The sequence below is a fragment of the Triplophysa rosa genome, linkage group LG4 (genome assembly GCF_024868665.1).
Source record: "Triplophysa rosa linkage group LG4, Trosa_1v2, whole genome shotgun sequence".
NCBI lineage: Eukaryota > Metazoa > Chordata > Actinopteri > Cypriniformes > Nemacheilidae > Triplophysa > Triplophysa rosa.
Window position 1 is genome coordinate 13,576,208 of NC_079893.1, and position 12,589 is coordinate 13,588,796.

Here is a 12,589-nt window from a genome sequence, read left to right on the forward strand (position 1 = left end):
TCTAAGTTATGACTAACCTAAGAAAAATGTGTTTTAAATATTTTAAGCTTGGAAGAATATGGAAGATTTGTGTAATGAAGTGGTGCAAATTGTAAGTAACAATACTGCCATCTACAGTAGGTGAGCTGTCGGCAACAGCCTCAAGGGAAGCACTTGGGTACTCGTTTTAATTTCTATATTTATATTATATTTAAAGGAAATATATGACTTTTTTCACAATTACGAGTTTAGTTAATAATGCATTATTTTGTTAGAATACTTTTCTACATTTTGTGTTGTTTTCTTAATAGCATAGCGACTTGCATTCCATGACACAGGATACAGGTTTGGAATGACATGAAGGTAAATAAATGATGACTGCATTTTCATTCTTGGGTGAACTATCCATTACATAAACTATTCCTTCTAACTGGATTGGGTTATACGATTTTTAGGTTAATACAATGAGATTTTGATGTGGTACCTGAGTCCATGTCAACTGCGGTGACCGTGAAAACGACCTCTCCTCGTTCTCTGTTCTCCATTACTGTGGTATTGTAAACATGCTGCTGGAAAACAGGAGGCTGATCATTAACATCCTGAACCTCGACTGTGAGTGTCTGAGTAGAAGACAGAGACGGAACGCCATTGTCTGTGGCCTGTACTGTGAGGATGTGGTAATGCTGGGATTCATAATCCAGAGAAGTGTTCAGGTACAGATGCCCTGACAGAATGAGAGAGCAGTATTGCACAAATAAATACAAATATATGTGACATATAAATTAGACATCTTTGCTTTATTCAGTTTGATATTTCAGCAATACCAAAAAATCATTTTCACTTAAATCTATCCCATAATAGGCATCCTACCTGTCTCTTCAATGTGAAAGTAGCCCTTTTTATTTCCTGATAAAATACTGTAAATCACATGTCCGTTACTTCCTTCATCTTCATCTTTGGCCATCATGTGATGAAAAAACAGTCCCAACTCTGCATCTTCTGAGACACGAACTGTATCCACAGAAACAAACGTGGGGCTGTTGTCATTGACGTCCAACAGAATCACCTGAGCTATGACAGAGGGATGTTTCTGATTGTTAGGGTCACCCATGTGGTCACTGGCAGTCACTTTAAATATGTAGCTTTTGCTACGCTCGCGGTCCAGCTGCGTGTTTGTCATGAGGACTCCAGTGTGAGGGTTGATGTGAAAAGGCAGTTCCTCTTTGGAAACATCAGGGTCAAAGGTCAAAGAATAAAACAGCTCACTGTTTTGCAGGCTTCCGTCCCCATCGCGTGCGTTAAAGACATACACCGCTGTTCCATTGACCATGTCCTCCTGGACACAGAATGCTACAATGTTGTCATTATAGGGGAACCAGGGGGTGTGGTCATTGACATCAGTTACACTGATTGCTACAAATATGGTGGCATTGAATGTGGGCGGGGCTTCTGCAAGTACAACCAAAAAGTAACGCTGTGTGACTTCGTAGTCCAGATGCTGCGCCACATAGAGTTCGCCACTTTGGATACTAAACTGCAACTTTCCATCGCCCTCCACAATAGAGTATCGCAACTGTGTATCTGGTGCCATAGAAATCCCAAGTGATCCAATAACAGTTCCAATCTTCACATCTTCTTGTACCGTAAAGTGTCTGAAGCCTTGAAAATCAGCATAAACCTGTAATAAAAAACAGCCTCAGACACTGTCTTAAAGAAGAATAAAGATTAATTAAGGAATAAATATATAACTATTTTACCAAACACTTCAATCCAAGGTCACTTAAAATACACTTTAAACATAGACAATGGCACAACATCACTTTTGTGAACAGACCAGCTCTCCAACACCTTTCTCCAGATTATGTTATTAAAAAATGTGACGCACACATCTGTGTTTTCATAACTTTGAGCACCTGTATGTGAACAACTGCAGTCTCCTCCAGAGGTACAGAGCCACTGTCTATGGCAACCACCTTCAGGGTATAATTCATCTGCGGGTTTGAGGAGAATCGCTCTGTCACCTTGATATCCCCACTCCGGCTGTCACTACTAAAGTGGCCCATGCGATCATCTGAAGGTATGAAGAAGAAGTACGATGCAGAATCAAACTTAATTAATTTGCTATTTAGCTATACAACAACTGCAATCTCTGTATCACTTTACCTTTTATGAGAAACCTGACAGTTCCATTTTCTCCAGCATCCTGGTCTTTGGCAAACATACTGATTATAACAGAGCCCACTGGAATGCCTGCCCACACCTGTACACCAAGCCAAATTTACATTTATGCATTTACAGTGCATTTAAGAAAGATATACATGTTTATTAGTTGTGTGCTCTGGATATTAAACCCATGACCATGGTGTGGCTAAAACCATGCCGTACCAGTTGAGCTAACATGCAAAAAATCTGCTTTGTAAAAATGATGGTATACATGTGCCATTTTACATCTGCCAGAAACTGCATAAACCATAACTGTCGTGATTCACGGCAGGATCCCTTGTTATGTGTGGAGAGAAACGTATTATTGTCCTCTTGACAATAATATGCGTTCTCTCCGGTGTCCCGTCTTCTAGCCCCGCCCTCTCGTTACCTCGTTAGCTTCTCCTTAGTGTTTGATCCCTGTCACCTGCCCGTCACCCTCCCTGTGTTATCATCCCTTGTTTGTATTCCCCTATATATTAACCTTGTGTCTCTTGTCTTGTGCTGATTCGTTTTGTATTACCTTGTATTGTTCCTGGTCTCAAGCTCTAGTAAGTTGTCTCGTATATATTGTTTTTGCTCTGTCTTGCGTTTATCTAGTGTTAGTCCTGTCTCAGATTTATATGGTTCTTTTGGTTACCTCGTCCGCCGGTTTTGTCCCCCACGTGGGAAGTTTTGGTTTATGTTTTATATGTGGTTATAGTGCTGTTCTCTTTTTGTCTTCCCCCATCGTGGGTGTTTGATTTGTGTTTTTTGTAATAAATTCTGTTAACCCCTTCTACGCTGTCTGCATCTGGATCCTCATTGAGATCAATGCAGGAACGAATGCAAGAGAGGACCCAGCAGACAGCGAGTTCCACTCTTTGCGGCCTGCGGAGCCGAGGAGGCTCACATCTTATACGGCCTCCGCAGAAGGGGCGGACATCAGGGACTTCGCCTGGGAGTTCCTAGCCTCTGCGGGCAATTCGGGGTTCACCGAGGCGGAACTCAAAGTCATTTTTAACGGCTGACCTCGATGACACCCTCAAGCCTCAGAAGGTAAGGATGCTTAGGCCCTGGGTTTCATCAACCTACTCCGGTTCGGATGCAGTGAGGAGCCCGGGACCCTACCGCGCCGGGAACTCCACCACCTCTGCCCATACCGGAGGACCGCATCCTGGCTGTGGTTTCCTGGAAGACCCCACTTCCGCCTCATCCCCTGCTACCTCGTCACCACCAGTCACCTCCGTGGCAAGCGGGGGAGGAGAGTGTCCTCGGGGTCCTCTTCTAGAGGCATTCCAGCGGAGCTAGCTCCTTACCACTCTTGCAGCCGACACACAGGCAGAGTGTTCGGTTCAAGAAGAAGAGGCCGGCGGGCAGCGCGGCTTCCTGGGAAGCGTGTCCAGCCCGCATCCAGTCCGGTGGTCAGCCGGCGTCCAGTCCGGTGGTGCAGCCGGCGTCCAGTCCGGTGGTGCAGCCGGCGTCCAGTCCGGTGTCAGCCGGCGTCCAGTCCGGTGATCCAGCCGGCGTCCAGTCCGGTGTCAGCCGGCGTCCAGTCCGGTGGTGCAGCCGGCGTCCAGTCCGGTGTCCAGCCGGCGTCCAGTCCGGTGCGTGCAGCCGGCGTCCAGTCTTGTGTCCAGTCATTGTGTCCAGTCCTGTGTCCAGCCGGTATCCAGTCCGGTGTCCAGCCGGCGTCCAGTCCGTTGTGTCCAGTCCGTGTCCAGTCTTGTGTCCAGTCCGTGCCAGCCGTGTCCAGTCCGGTGATCCAGCTCGTTGCGTCCAGTCCGGTGACCAGCCGGCGTCCAGTCCGGTGATCCAGCCGGCGTCCAGTCCGGTGATCCAGCCGGCGAGTCCAGTCCGGTGATCCAGCCGGCGTCCAGTCCGGTGATCCAGCCGGCGTCCAGTCCGGTGATCCAGCCGGCGTCCAGTCCGTGTCCAGCCGGCCTTCCAGCCGGTGTCAAGCCCTGTCCAGCCGGCCTTCCAGCCGGCGTCAAGCCCTGTCCAGCCGGCCTTCCAGCCGGCGTCAAGCCCTGTCCAGCCGGCCTTCCAGCCGGCGTCAAGCCCTGTCCAGCCGGCCTTCCAGCCGTCCAGCGGCTTCAGGACAGCCCTTCCAGCCGGCGCAGCCCTGTCCAGCCGCTTTCCAGCCGGTCCCTGGGAGACTCCCAGGGTCAAAGTCTGTTCCCCCCAGGACTTATCTAAGTCCCCCAGGACTCCGCGCCCTCGAGCGCAGCCGGGGACTGGGACTATTCCCCCAACCTTTTCTGGACTGCCCCTATGGGCTCTTGTTTGGCCCCACCCCCCCTCTCATGTTTGTTATTTTTATTGCTCACCCCAACCCATGTTATGTTTGTCTTGTCTGCCCATTGATTTTGTTTTCTTTGTTTTGTCACAGTCTGTCTTGTCCTGTTTGTCACCTTGAGGAGCGTCAGGATATCGCTCCTTAAGGCGGGGGGTTTGTCGTGATTCACGGCAGGATCCCTTGTTATGTGTGGAGAGAAACGTATTATTGTCCTCTTGACAATAATATGCGTTCTCTCCGGTGTCGCGTCTTCTAGCCCCGCCCTCTCGTTACCTCGTTAGCTTCTCCTTAGTGTTTGATCCCTGTCACCTGCCCGTCACCCTCCCTGTGTTATCATCCCTCGTTTGTATTCCCCTATATATTAACCTTGTGTCTCTTGTCTTGTGCTGATTCGTTTTGTATTACCTTGTATTGTTCCTGGTCTCAAGCTCTAGTAAGTTGTCTCGTATATATTGTTTTTGCTCTGTCTTGCGTTTATCTAGTGTTAGTCCTGTCTCAGTTTTATATGGTTCTTTTGGTTACCTCGTCTGCCGGTTTTGTCCCCCACGTGGGAAGTTTTGGTTTGTTTTATATGTGGTTATAGTGCTGTTCTCTTTTTGTCTTCCCCCATCGTGGGTGTTTGATTTGTGTTTTTTGTAATAAATTCTGTTAACCCCTTCTACGCTGTCTGCATCTGGATCCTCATTGAGAATCATGACACATAACTACACCTTTTCCACTAAAGCTGTATTCTCATAAACTGTAAGAAAAAAAATAACAAATGTATATCTAGGCCGGGTCACTAACTTTATGGATATTTTTCCCCATTTTATTAACTCACTAAACCTACAGAAAACACAAATATATCTATGAGAATTATGTTGTAACCACAAAAATGTAAAATGCAATGCAAACATTTTTATCAACCATTTTCTTGAGGTATCACCTTGGGATGCTTATCGTATTGAAATGTATTGAAGTATCTATAACACTTTACAATGACTAACAATGAACAAAACTTCTACAACATTTATTAATCTTAGTTCATGTTTAGTTCATAATTTACTAAAAAAAAACATAATTAAATACACCATGAATAATTGTTGACTAACTAACATGATAAAAGATTAATAAATGCTGAAAACTATATTGCTCATAGTTAGTCCATGTTAGTTAAAGGTGCGTTCACCCAAAAATGAACCAAACAAATCGATTGACTCCTATAGTATTTATTTTCCCTACTATGGAAATAAATGGGGGGTGGGATCTGTTTGGGTCCTGACATTCTTCCAAGTATCTTCCTTTGTGTTCAGCAGAACAAAGAAATTTATACAGGTTTTGAACAACCTGAGGGTGAGTAAATGATGACAGAATTTACATTTTTTGTGTGAACTATTCCTTTAATGCATTTACTAATGTTAACAAACACAACCTTATTGTAAAGTGTTACCAAACTATATGTGCTGTGCTCTTATTGGGTGCTATTTCTTTATTATTCTGCTTCCATTTTATTTTAAACTTATTGGTAATAGGTTAATTTAATTTCGATAAAATTGTGTTGTACTGACTGTGTCCTGTAGAGTAAGTGTGACTTTGACCTGTATAGTTAACTCTTTAGTTGCAGGCAGGTGCATGAACTGTGGGGGGTTGTCGTTGATGTCTGTGACTAGAATGTAAACAACAGTTGTGCTGTTGAGACGAGGTCGACCCTGATCTGTCACCATCACCCTCAGCACATGTTGAGCCTGCTCCTCACGATCCAAGGCCACCAGGTTTATGATCTCTCCTATAGCCAGAGAAAGAGAATTTAGACCACTTTTCAAGATGTATACACGTCTTCATTAAAAATAACAAAAATTCCATCATTAAAAATAACAAAAATTCCAGGCATCTGTGCTCAAAATAAGATCATAGGAGCTCAATTTGTAAAATAATATTAAATAATAAAAATCACAAGGAATCATCTGAATGACATTCGATATTCATTTGAAAGTAATTCTGACCTGTTCTGGAGTTGATGCTAAAGTATTTTCCATCAGACAACAGGATGTAGGATAACATTCCATTATTCTGAGAATCTCTGTCTGTGGCTTTTACTGTTCCTATTAGCCCATGAGGGGCTGGTCCCTCTTGCACACTAAAGAAATACACATCCCTACTAAATACAGGTGCATTGTCATTCTCATCCTGAACCGTAACAACCACAGCTGCCGTGGCAGTGGCCTCCATTGAACCGTCGTGCACGGTTGCATAGATGCTGAATCTGTACTTGGGTTGAGTTTCGTAGTCAAGACGCTGAGAAACAAACATCCATCCACTCTCTGGGTGGATCCTGAAAGGTGGGACCACAGTGATGGGTTCAAGAGAGTATTTGATGACAGGGGATGTTAAGGCATGGGTTCCTCTGCTCTGGGTTCTTGAACTATAAGCACGAACCTGAATCACTCTGTTGTCTTTTATGGCACTTTCTCCAATTTCCACCTGGTATACCAATGTTTCAAAGGATAGTGTCTCTTCTGCCAGGTCTGATTTGTCCATCTCTATTATAAGATCTAGAGTAGAGTTCAAAGAAGGTTGACCTTCATCTTTGGCTATAATAGTGAACTCGTACCTCTGTCGAGAATCGCCAGAGAGGTCACTGTTCAGAGTGAGAGTCCCGAGATGTGGGTGAATGGTAAACAGTTGGCTCTCAGGATGCAACACGTAATGAATTCTGCCATTAAGGCCACTGTCACTATCTTCAGCATGTGCAAGGAAGAGCGGTGTCCCTGGAGGGGTGTTATGGGATAAGGTGATGCGTTCTGAGTTCTTGGGGAATACAGGAGGGTTGTCGTTGACATCTGTTATGGAGATATTGACCTGAGCACTGCTGTAGATAGGAAGGGTTCCTGTGTGGAACTGTAAGGTCAGGAGAACACGAGAGATGGACTCATGGTCTAAAAGTTTGTTTGTAGTGATGATGCCTGTGTGGGTATCTACTGTGAAAAGCCCCTGTGGATCACCAGAGGATATAACGTATGAGACTACCTCCAATGAATCTGCAATTAGAAGGAAAATTTAAATATCAGCTGAATCAACAAAATTTTGACATAAACACATCTTATAGTAATTAAACAAAGAGGTTGCTAAAAATAAAATATCCTGTGTCATTTGGAATACAAAATCAAATTTTTAACCCTCACACAGTTGAAAACATTTAGTGACCACATGTTCATCTATACCCAAATAGGACAGAAATACTTTAAAGCACCATATAAGGACATTTGTGCTATATGTAAGTTTTATAAAGTCACACAAAAGCTATGCATAAAGAACATATAACATTTTTAGCTTTTTACAGAATGTTTCATTCCCATTTTTCAGATAAAGAAACGTCACATTGATGCAGCATCTTAGACGTCATTATCACCAAACACATATTGCTTCTGATACAGAATGTCTTGTAATCGAACGTGACGCCCCACACTGAGTTTATGATAAATGGAGACTGACACTCGAGAGGTACAATAGAGAGCAAGTTCTTAAAGGTGCAGTGAACTGGCCCGTTTTTATTGTTTTATACATTATATATATATTGTCTGATGTCTACTTATGACCAGGCCCGGATTAAGAATTCAGAGGCCCCTGGGCACAAGTGTTTTATGGACCCCCCCCACATACACATGCACACAATAGAGTTTTTAATTAGCCTACCATGCGTATAAACACCTCTATCTTTTACAGGATTACATTGACAAGTTACAAACTATGATCACAACCTGAAGGACTATATCAACACCTGTACACATCCTCCATCATACTTTACACCTCATGATTGCAACAATGCTTTTCTGGACCAGCAACAACAATATTAAGACATTTCCCAGCATACTGTAACTCACTGGCATATGCAAGCAGCACACACTACCACACCTCTACCAAATCAGTTCTATCAGATTCTTCCATAATTCACACACAAACATGCAGGACATGCAAAACTGTTCTTAAGAGAAAATATAAGAACTTTCTTAAGATAAATTACAGAAGGTTTTTAAGAATATTCTTAAGTGCAATTTTCAAATATTTTCATCTTTATTTTTCTAAGAATAAATGGGCAGTCTTTGTCAATGATTGTACTTCAAGAGTAATTTGTCTATTTGTTAAACTTTATTTGTATAACAAGCACCTTGCGACTCACGTTCTTATTTAAGATGTAATGTGTTACAGTAAACGGCATTAACGAGTATTATAAGTATAATTCTTTAGCCTATATATTACGACATCAGTGTGCGTATGTCAACATTTTGCAATGTATGTAAAAGCACTGTGGATTATCTAATAATGAAGGCTTAATATTGGTAAAGTAGGGCAGTTACTGATCAACATTATATCAATATAAAATAATTCATAATTGGCAAGGAAGCACCACCAAATAAATGTAAAAAACGCTTACCTTTTAAGATTTAAGACAGCCCGCGAGGGTATATCAACTCATGTTTACAACAATAAATCCGTTCTCATTGACATACTGTGTTTTCAGTTTCTGTTGTCAGTTCATGACGCGACATCATCCAACTCACAATAAAAAGCGGTGATTTCGGCTAACGTTATATGATCTTTCACACAGCCTCATGGTAACCATGTGCATATTTACGGATGAAATTTGTTCATGTTTATATATCCAAACAGTCGATAACAGTGACAGGTTGTTGGAAACGCTGTTTTGTACTCATTTTATTCACGAGTCACCTGTCGTACGGTGGTGCTTCTTCCTGCCACTCACTGTACAGAGTGACGCCGAGAGAAGGGATCCCTGCGCCGGGAAAGAGAGACCTCGCGCTCGCGGGGCAGCACTGGCGACATTTTCGCACTGAATGAAAGCTAAGGTTTATCCAAGAAGTCGCTAGATTTGTCGCTATGCGCTTCTTCTGAACAAAAGCCGCTAGATGGCTCGTAAAAGTGACTAAATCAAAAGACAGATTTTCTAATTCAGAAACAATGTTTTGTGTGTGCACCTCAATGTGCGCACACAAATGAATTTGGCGTAAACGCTGTTATGTGAAATTTTCTTACCCTTGCCTGGGCCCCAAGCGCGCATGGGCCCCTGGCTCTCCTCAGCAAACAGGGGACGTCCCCCGGACGTTGCGAACGTCCGCATTAGGTCCTTACTTGGTCCGCTTTTAACGTTCTCTCCCGGACCTTTAGAGAACGTCCGCATTTGGTCCGCCCTGTAACGTTCGCTGGCGGACCTTTAGAGGACGTCCGCTTTTGGTCCGCCCTGTAACGTTCGCTGGCGGACTTTAGAGGACGTCCGCATTTGGTCAGCTCTGTGACGTTCGCTTGCGGACCTTCAAAGGACGTCCGCATTAGGTCCGCTTTGTAACGTTACTTGGCGGACCTTCCGAGGACATTGTGTATGGGGTGTGGTTTATGCATTGCAAACTAAGCAATCAGTCGTGTCAATGGTCGCGTACTTTGTCGTGTCGATGGTCGCGTACTTTGCCGTGACCAATGACGTTGCTTTTAACAATTAAGAATTTGGTTATTCCTTAAATTAACGGTGATAATGGACATTCATATCTTCTTTTCCCATGCCAACTGCAATCCATAATATTATTGCAAATTCTCCTTTGACCTTTTGATAATATATTTAAAGTATCTTTATCTGCAAACATGCAATAATACCACGAGAGTTGTACTGATAATATAAACAAGTAGGCTATACAATGCCTGTGTAATAGCATACTTGTCTGTGTGTTTGCATGTGATTTTCCCTTACCTTCTCCATTTTATATTTCTTTTCTTTTGTGTCCATCTTACGATGGTTTTCTTTGTTTTGTGCAGCTGCTTTGATGCACTATAAACTGTTAGAAGTTATTAAGTTATTAAAAATAAACAACAAAGTTTCTTCTTTGCTGATCATATTACAAAGATACCTAACGTTATATAATTCAATTGCACAGTTAAATTGTAATTATGACAAAGTATTATCATCGGAAAGGTAACACTCTAGAAAATATATATTTGACCAATGTTTTATGATATAGTAGTTTATGTAGGAACAGTAATTCCGGTCTGGTGTATAGGCTACTACACAGTATAACGATCACAAATTTGCTTTGCTTATTTTAACAACTGTGAAACATTTTCAGAAAGATTATTTTACTGACATGTTGATTATAAAACTTAAATTAAAGTGACATTTGACTTATAATAAATAAATTAATCTTCGTTTAAGATAGACATAAATCTAGCCCTAACCCCCTTAATCATTCATCACAATGGGTTAAACCAAAGAATATAGTTCTGATGTGCAGCAAAAGATTGTATAGCTACACAAAATAGAAAGTGGATTTAAAAGGCAATGGTTAAAACAATAAAAATGCCAATTTCCAGCATCAGGGCAATAATTAGCAAGTTTTAATGGACTGGAGATGTTGAAAATCTGCCTGAAAGAGAATGTGTCTATATTGTGTTATTGCACAGCAAAGAGAATGAGAATATTTTGAGTGGCCAAAGACTCTTCAAGGATCACAGATGAAGATTTGCAGAAATTAGTTGAATTTTAGTGTCAGAAAAAAATATAATAAAAATACAGGAAAACTGCACCTCCATCACCACAAGTTGTATGGGACACTGTTCAAGAAACAAATCTTCTGCTCTTATGCAAAAATAAACTCCACCATATTAATACTGTAACTTTAAACAGGACTGGGGTCTATGGCCATATGAAAAGTTTTTTTGGGGAGCAATAACACAAGGTTCTGGACATCTTGTTCAGATACATGGCATCATGTATTTTATCAAATACCAACAAATAAAAAAATCAAAGCTTGACTTGCATTGCTAGAAACATTATAATGGGTCGTGGATAGATCTTCCATCAGCACATTGGTTCAAAACAAACATCAAAATCAACAAAAAAAAAAAGAGTCACTGAACACAAAATCAAGATCCTGCCATTGCCATCCCAATTGCCTGATCTGAAAAATATAGAAAATGAGTGGGGTGAACTGAAGAAGAGGGAGCACCAACATTTGACCGATCTGGAGAAACTCGGGTGACTCGCAGTGTATTCTCAAACCTCAACAGACTGAAAAGAAAACACCCAGAGCTGTTTTTCTTATAAATGAACGTTGCGGAGTGTATTAAATACAAGGGTGCCAACAATTGTAGCCAACATGTAAGGAAGAAAAACTTTTTTACAATGTGATATTACCCTTACTTCAAATTGTTTTCCTTCAATTAAATGTTGGAATTTTGTAGATTTTTTAAAATAAAAGATCAAAGCGAAAAACAATGCATTTTTACAGCCTCTTTGCTCATATTTTACCAAGGGTGCCAATAATAATGGAGGGCAAATTATAGTTTTCATCAAAACCAATACAAATCCATTATAACCATTAAATTAATTAAATTTTCGGGTAGGGCTCTATTGTTTTTGTCAGCAGGGATAGCCTATATTCATAGTTGATGTATCATGTCTTGAATCAGAGTTAAAGTAATGTACATTTTTTGCAGGTTTATTTATTTATTTATTTTACTTAATTTTATAGATAATTTTTGTAGGCCTATTTTTTTTTCTTGTTGAGCAATAATGTACCAAGTGTATCCTCTAAAACGTGATCAACATAAGACCTGTAGGCTATTCCAAAGCATGTATGACTAACATGATTTTGGATGGACGGGTTTGATGTCCCCTAGTGGTCTTTTTTGGTACAGCATTTAAAGGTTTTCCAGAAACTTCATTGTCATTCTCAGATTTTGACTAGAGAAAAGACCAACCTTAGCTTTGTATTACAAAACATTAATTCAATTGATTATAATTATAATTATGCTTATAATAATTCTTCTGCAAAAACAATATATAAATAATTAAATTTATAACACACTATTTTATTATTTTTTATACTGGGAAAATAGGCTACAACGCAGGTGTGACAAAATAAATATTTTTGTATGATTGAAAAACTAAAAAGGTTAGATTTTTATCGTGAGCAAAACCAGCGCGAGACCCTGGTTTATAACTGACGTATGTGTCCAGCTCGCGCACAGCCTGACTGACTCCGTCTGACTGGACCGCTGCAGCTCGCTTCAAGTTTTTGGTAAGTACTTTTTGAAACAAATTATTTACAAAATTCTTATATAAGTTACATTTTAAACGTTACCCCA

At 41.3% G+C, this 12,589-nt stretch overlaps 1 protein-coding gene across 1 annotated transcript in view; it reads right to left on the reverse strand.

Annotated features, from left to right (window-relative positions):
- The window catches only part of dchs2 (dachsous cadherin-related 2), a 59,183-nt gene that overhangs the window by 17,399 nt on the left and 29,195 nt on the right, over positions 1–12,589 (reverse strand). The window contains 6 exon segments of the mRNA XM_057331024.1: positions 464–703; positions 850–1,657; positions 1,893–2,050; positions 2,143–2,239; positions 6,037–6,224; positions 6,442–7,476. Of these exon segments, the coding sequence (XP_057187007.1) occupies positions 464–703; positions 850–1,657; positions 1,893–2,050; positions 2,143–2,239; positions 6,037–6,224; positions 6,442–7,476 (2,526 nt within the window).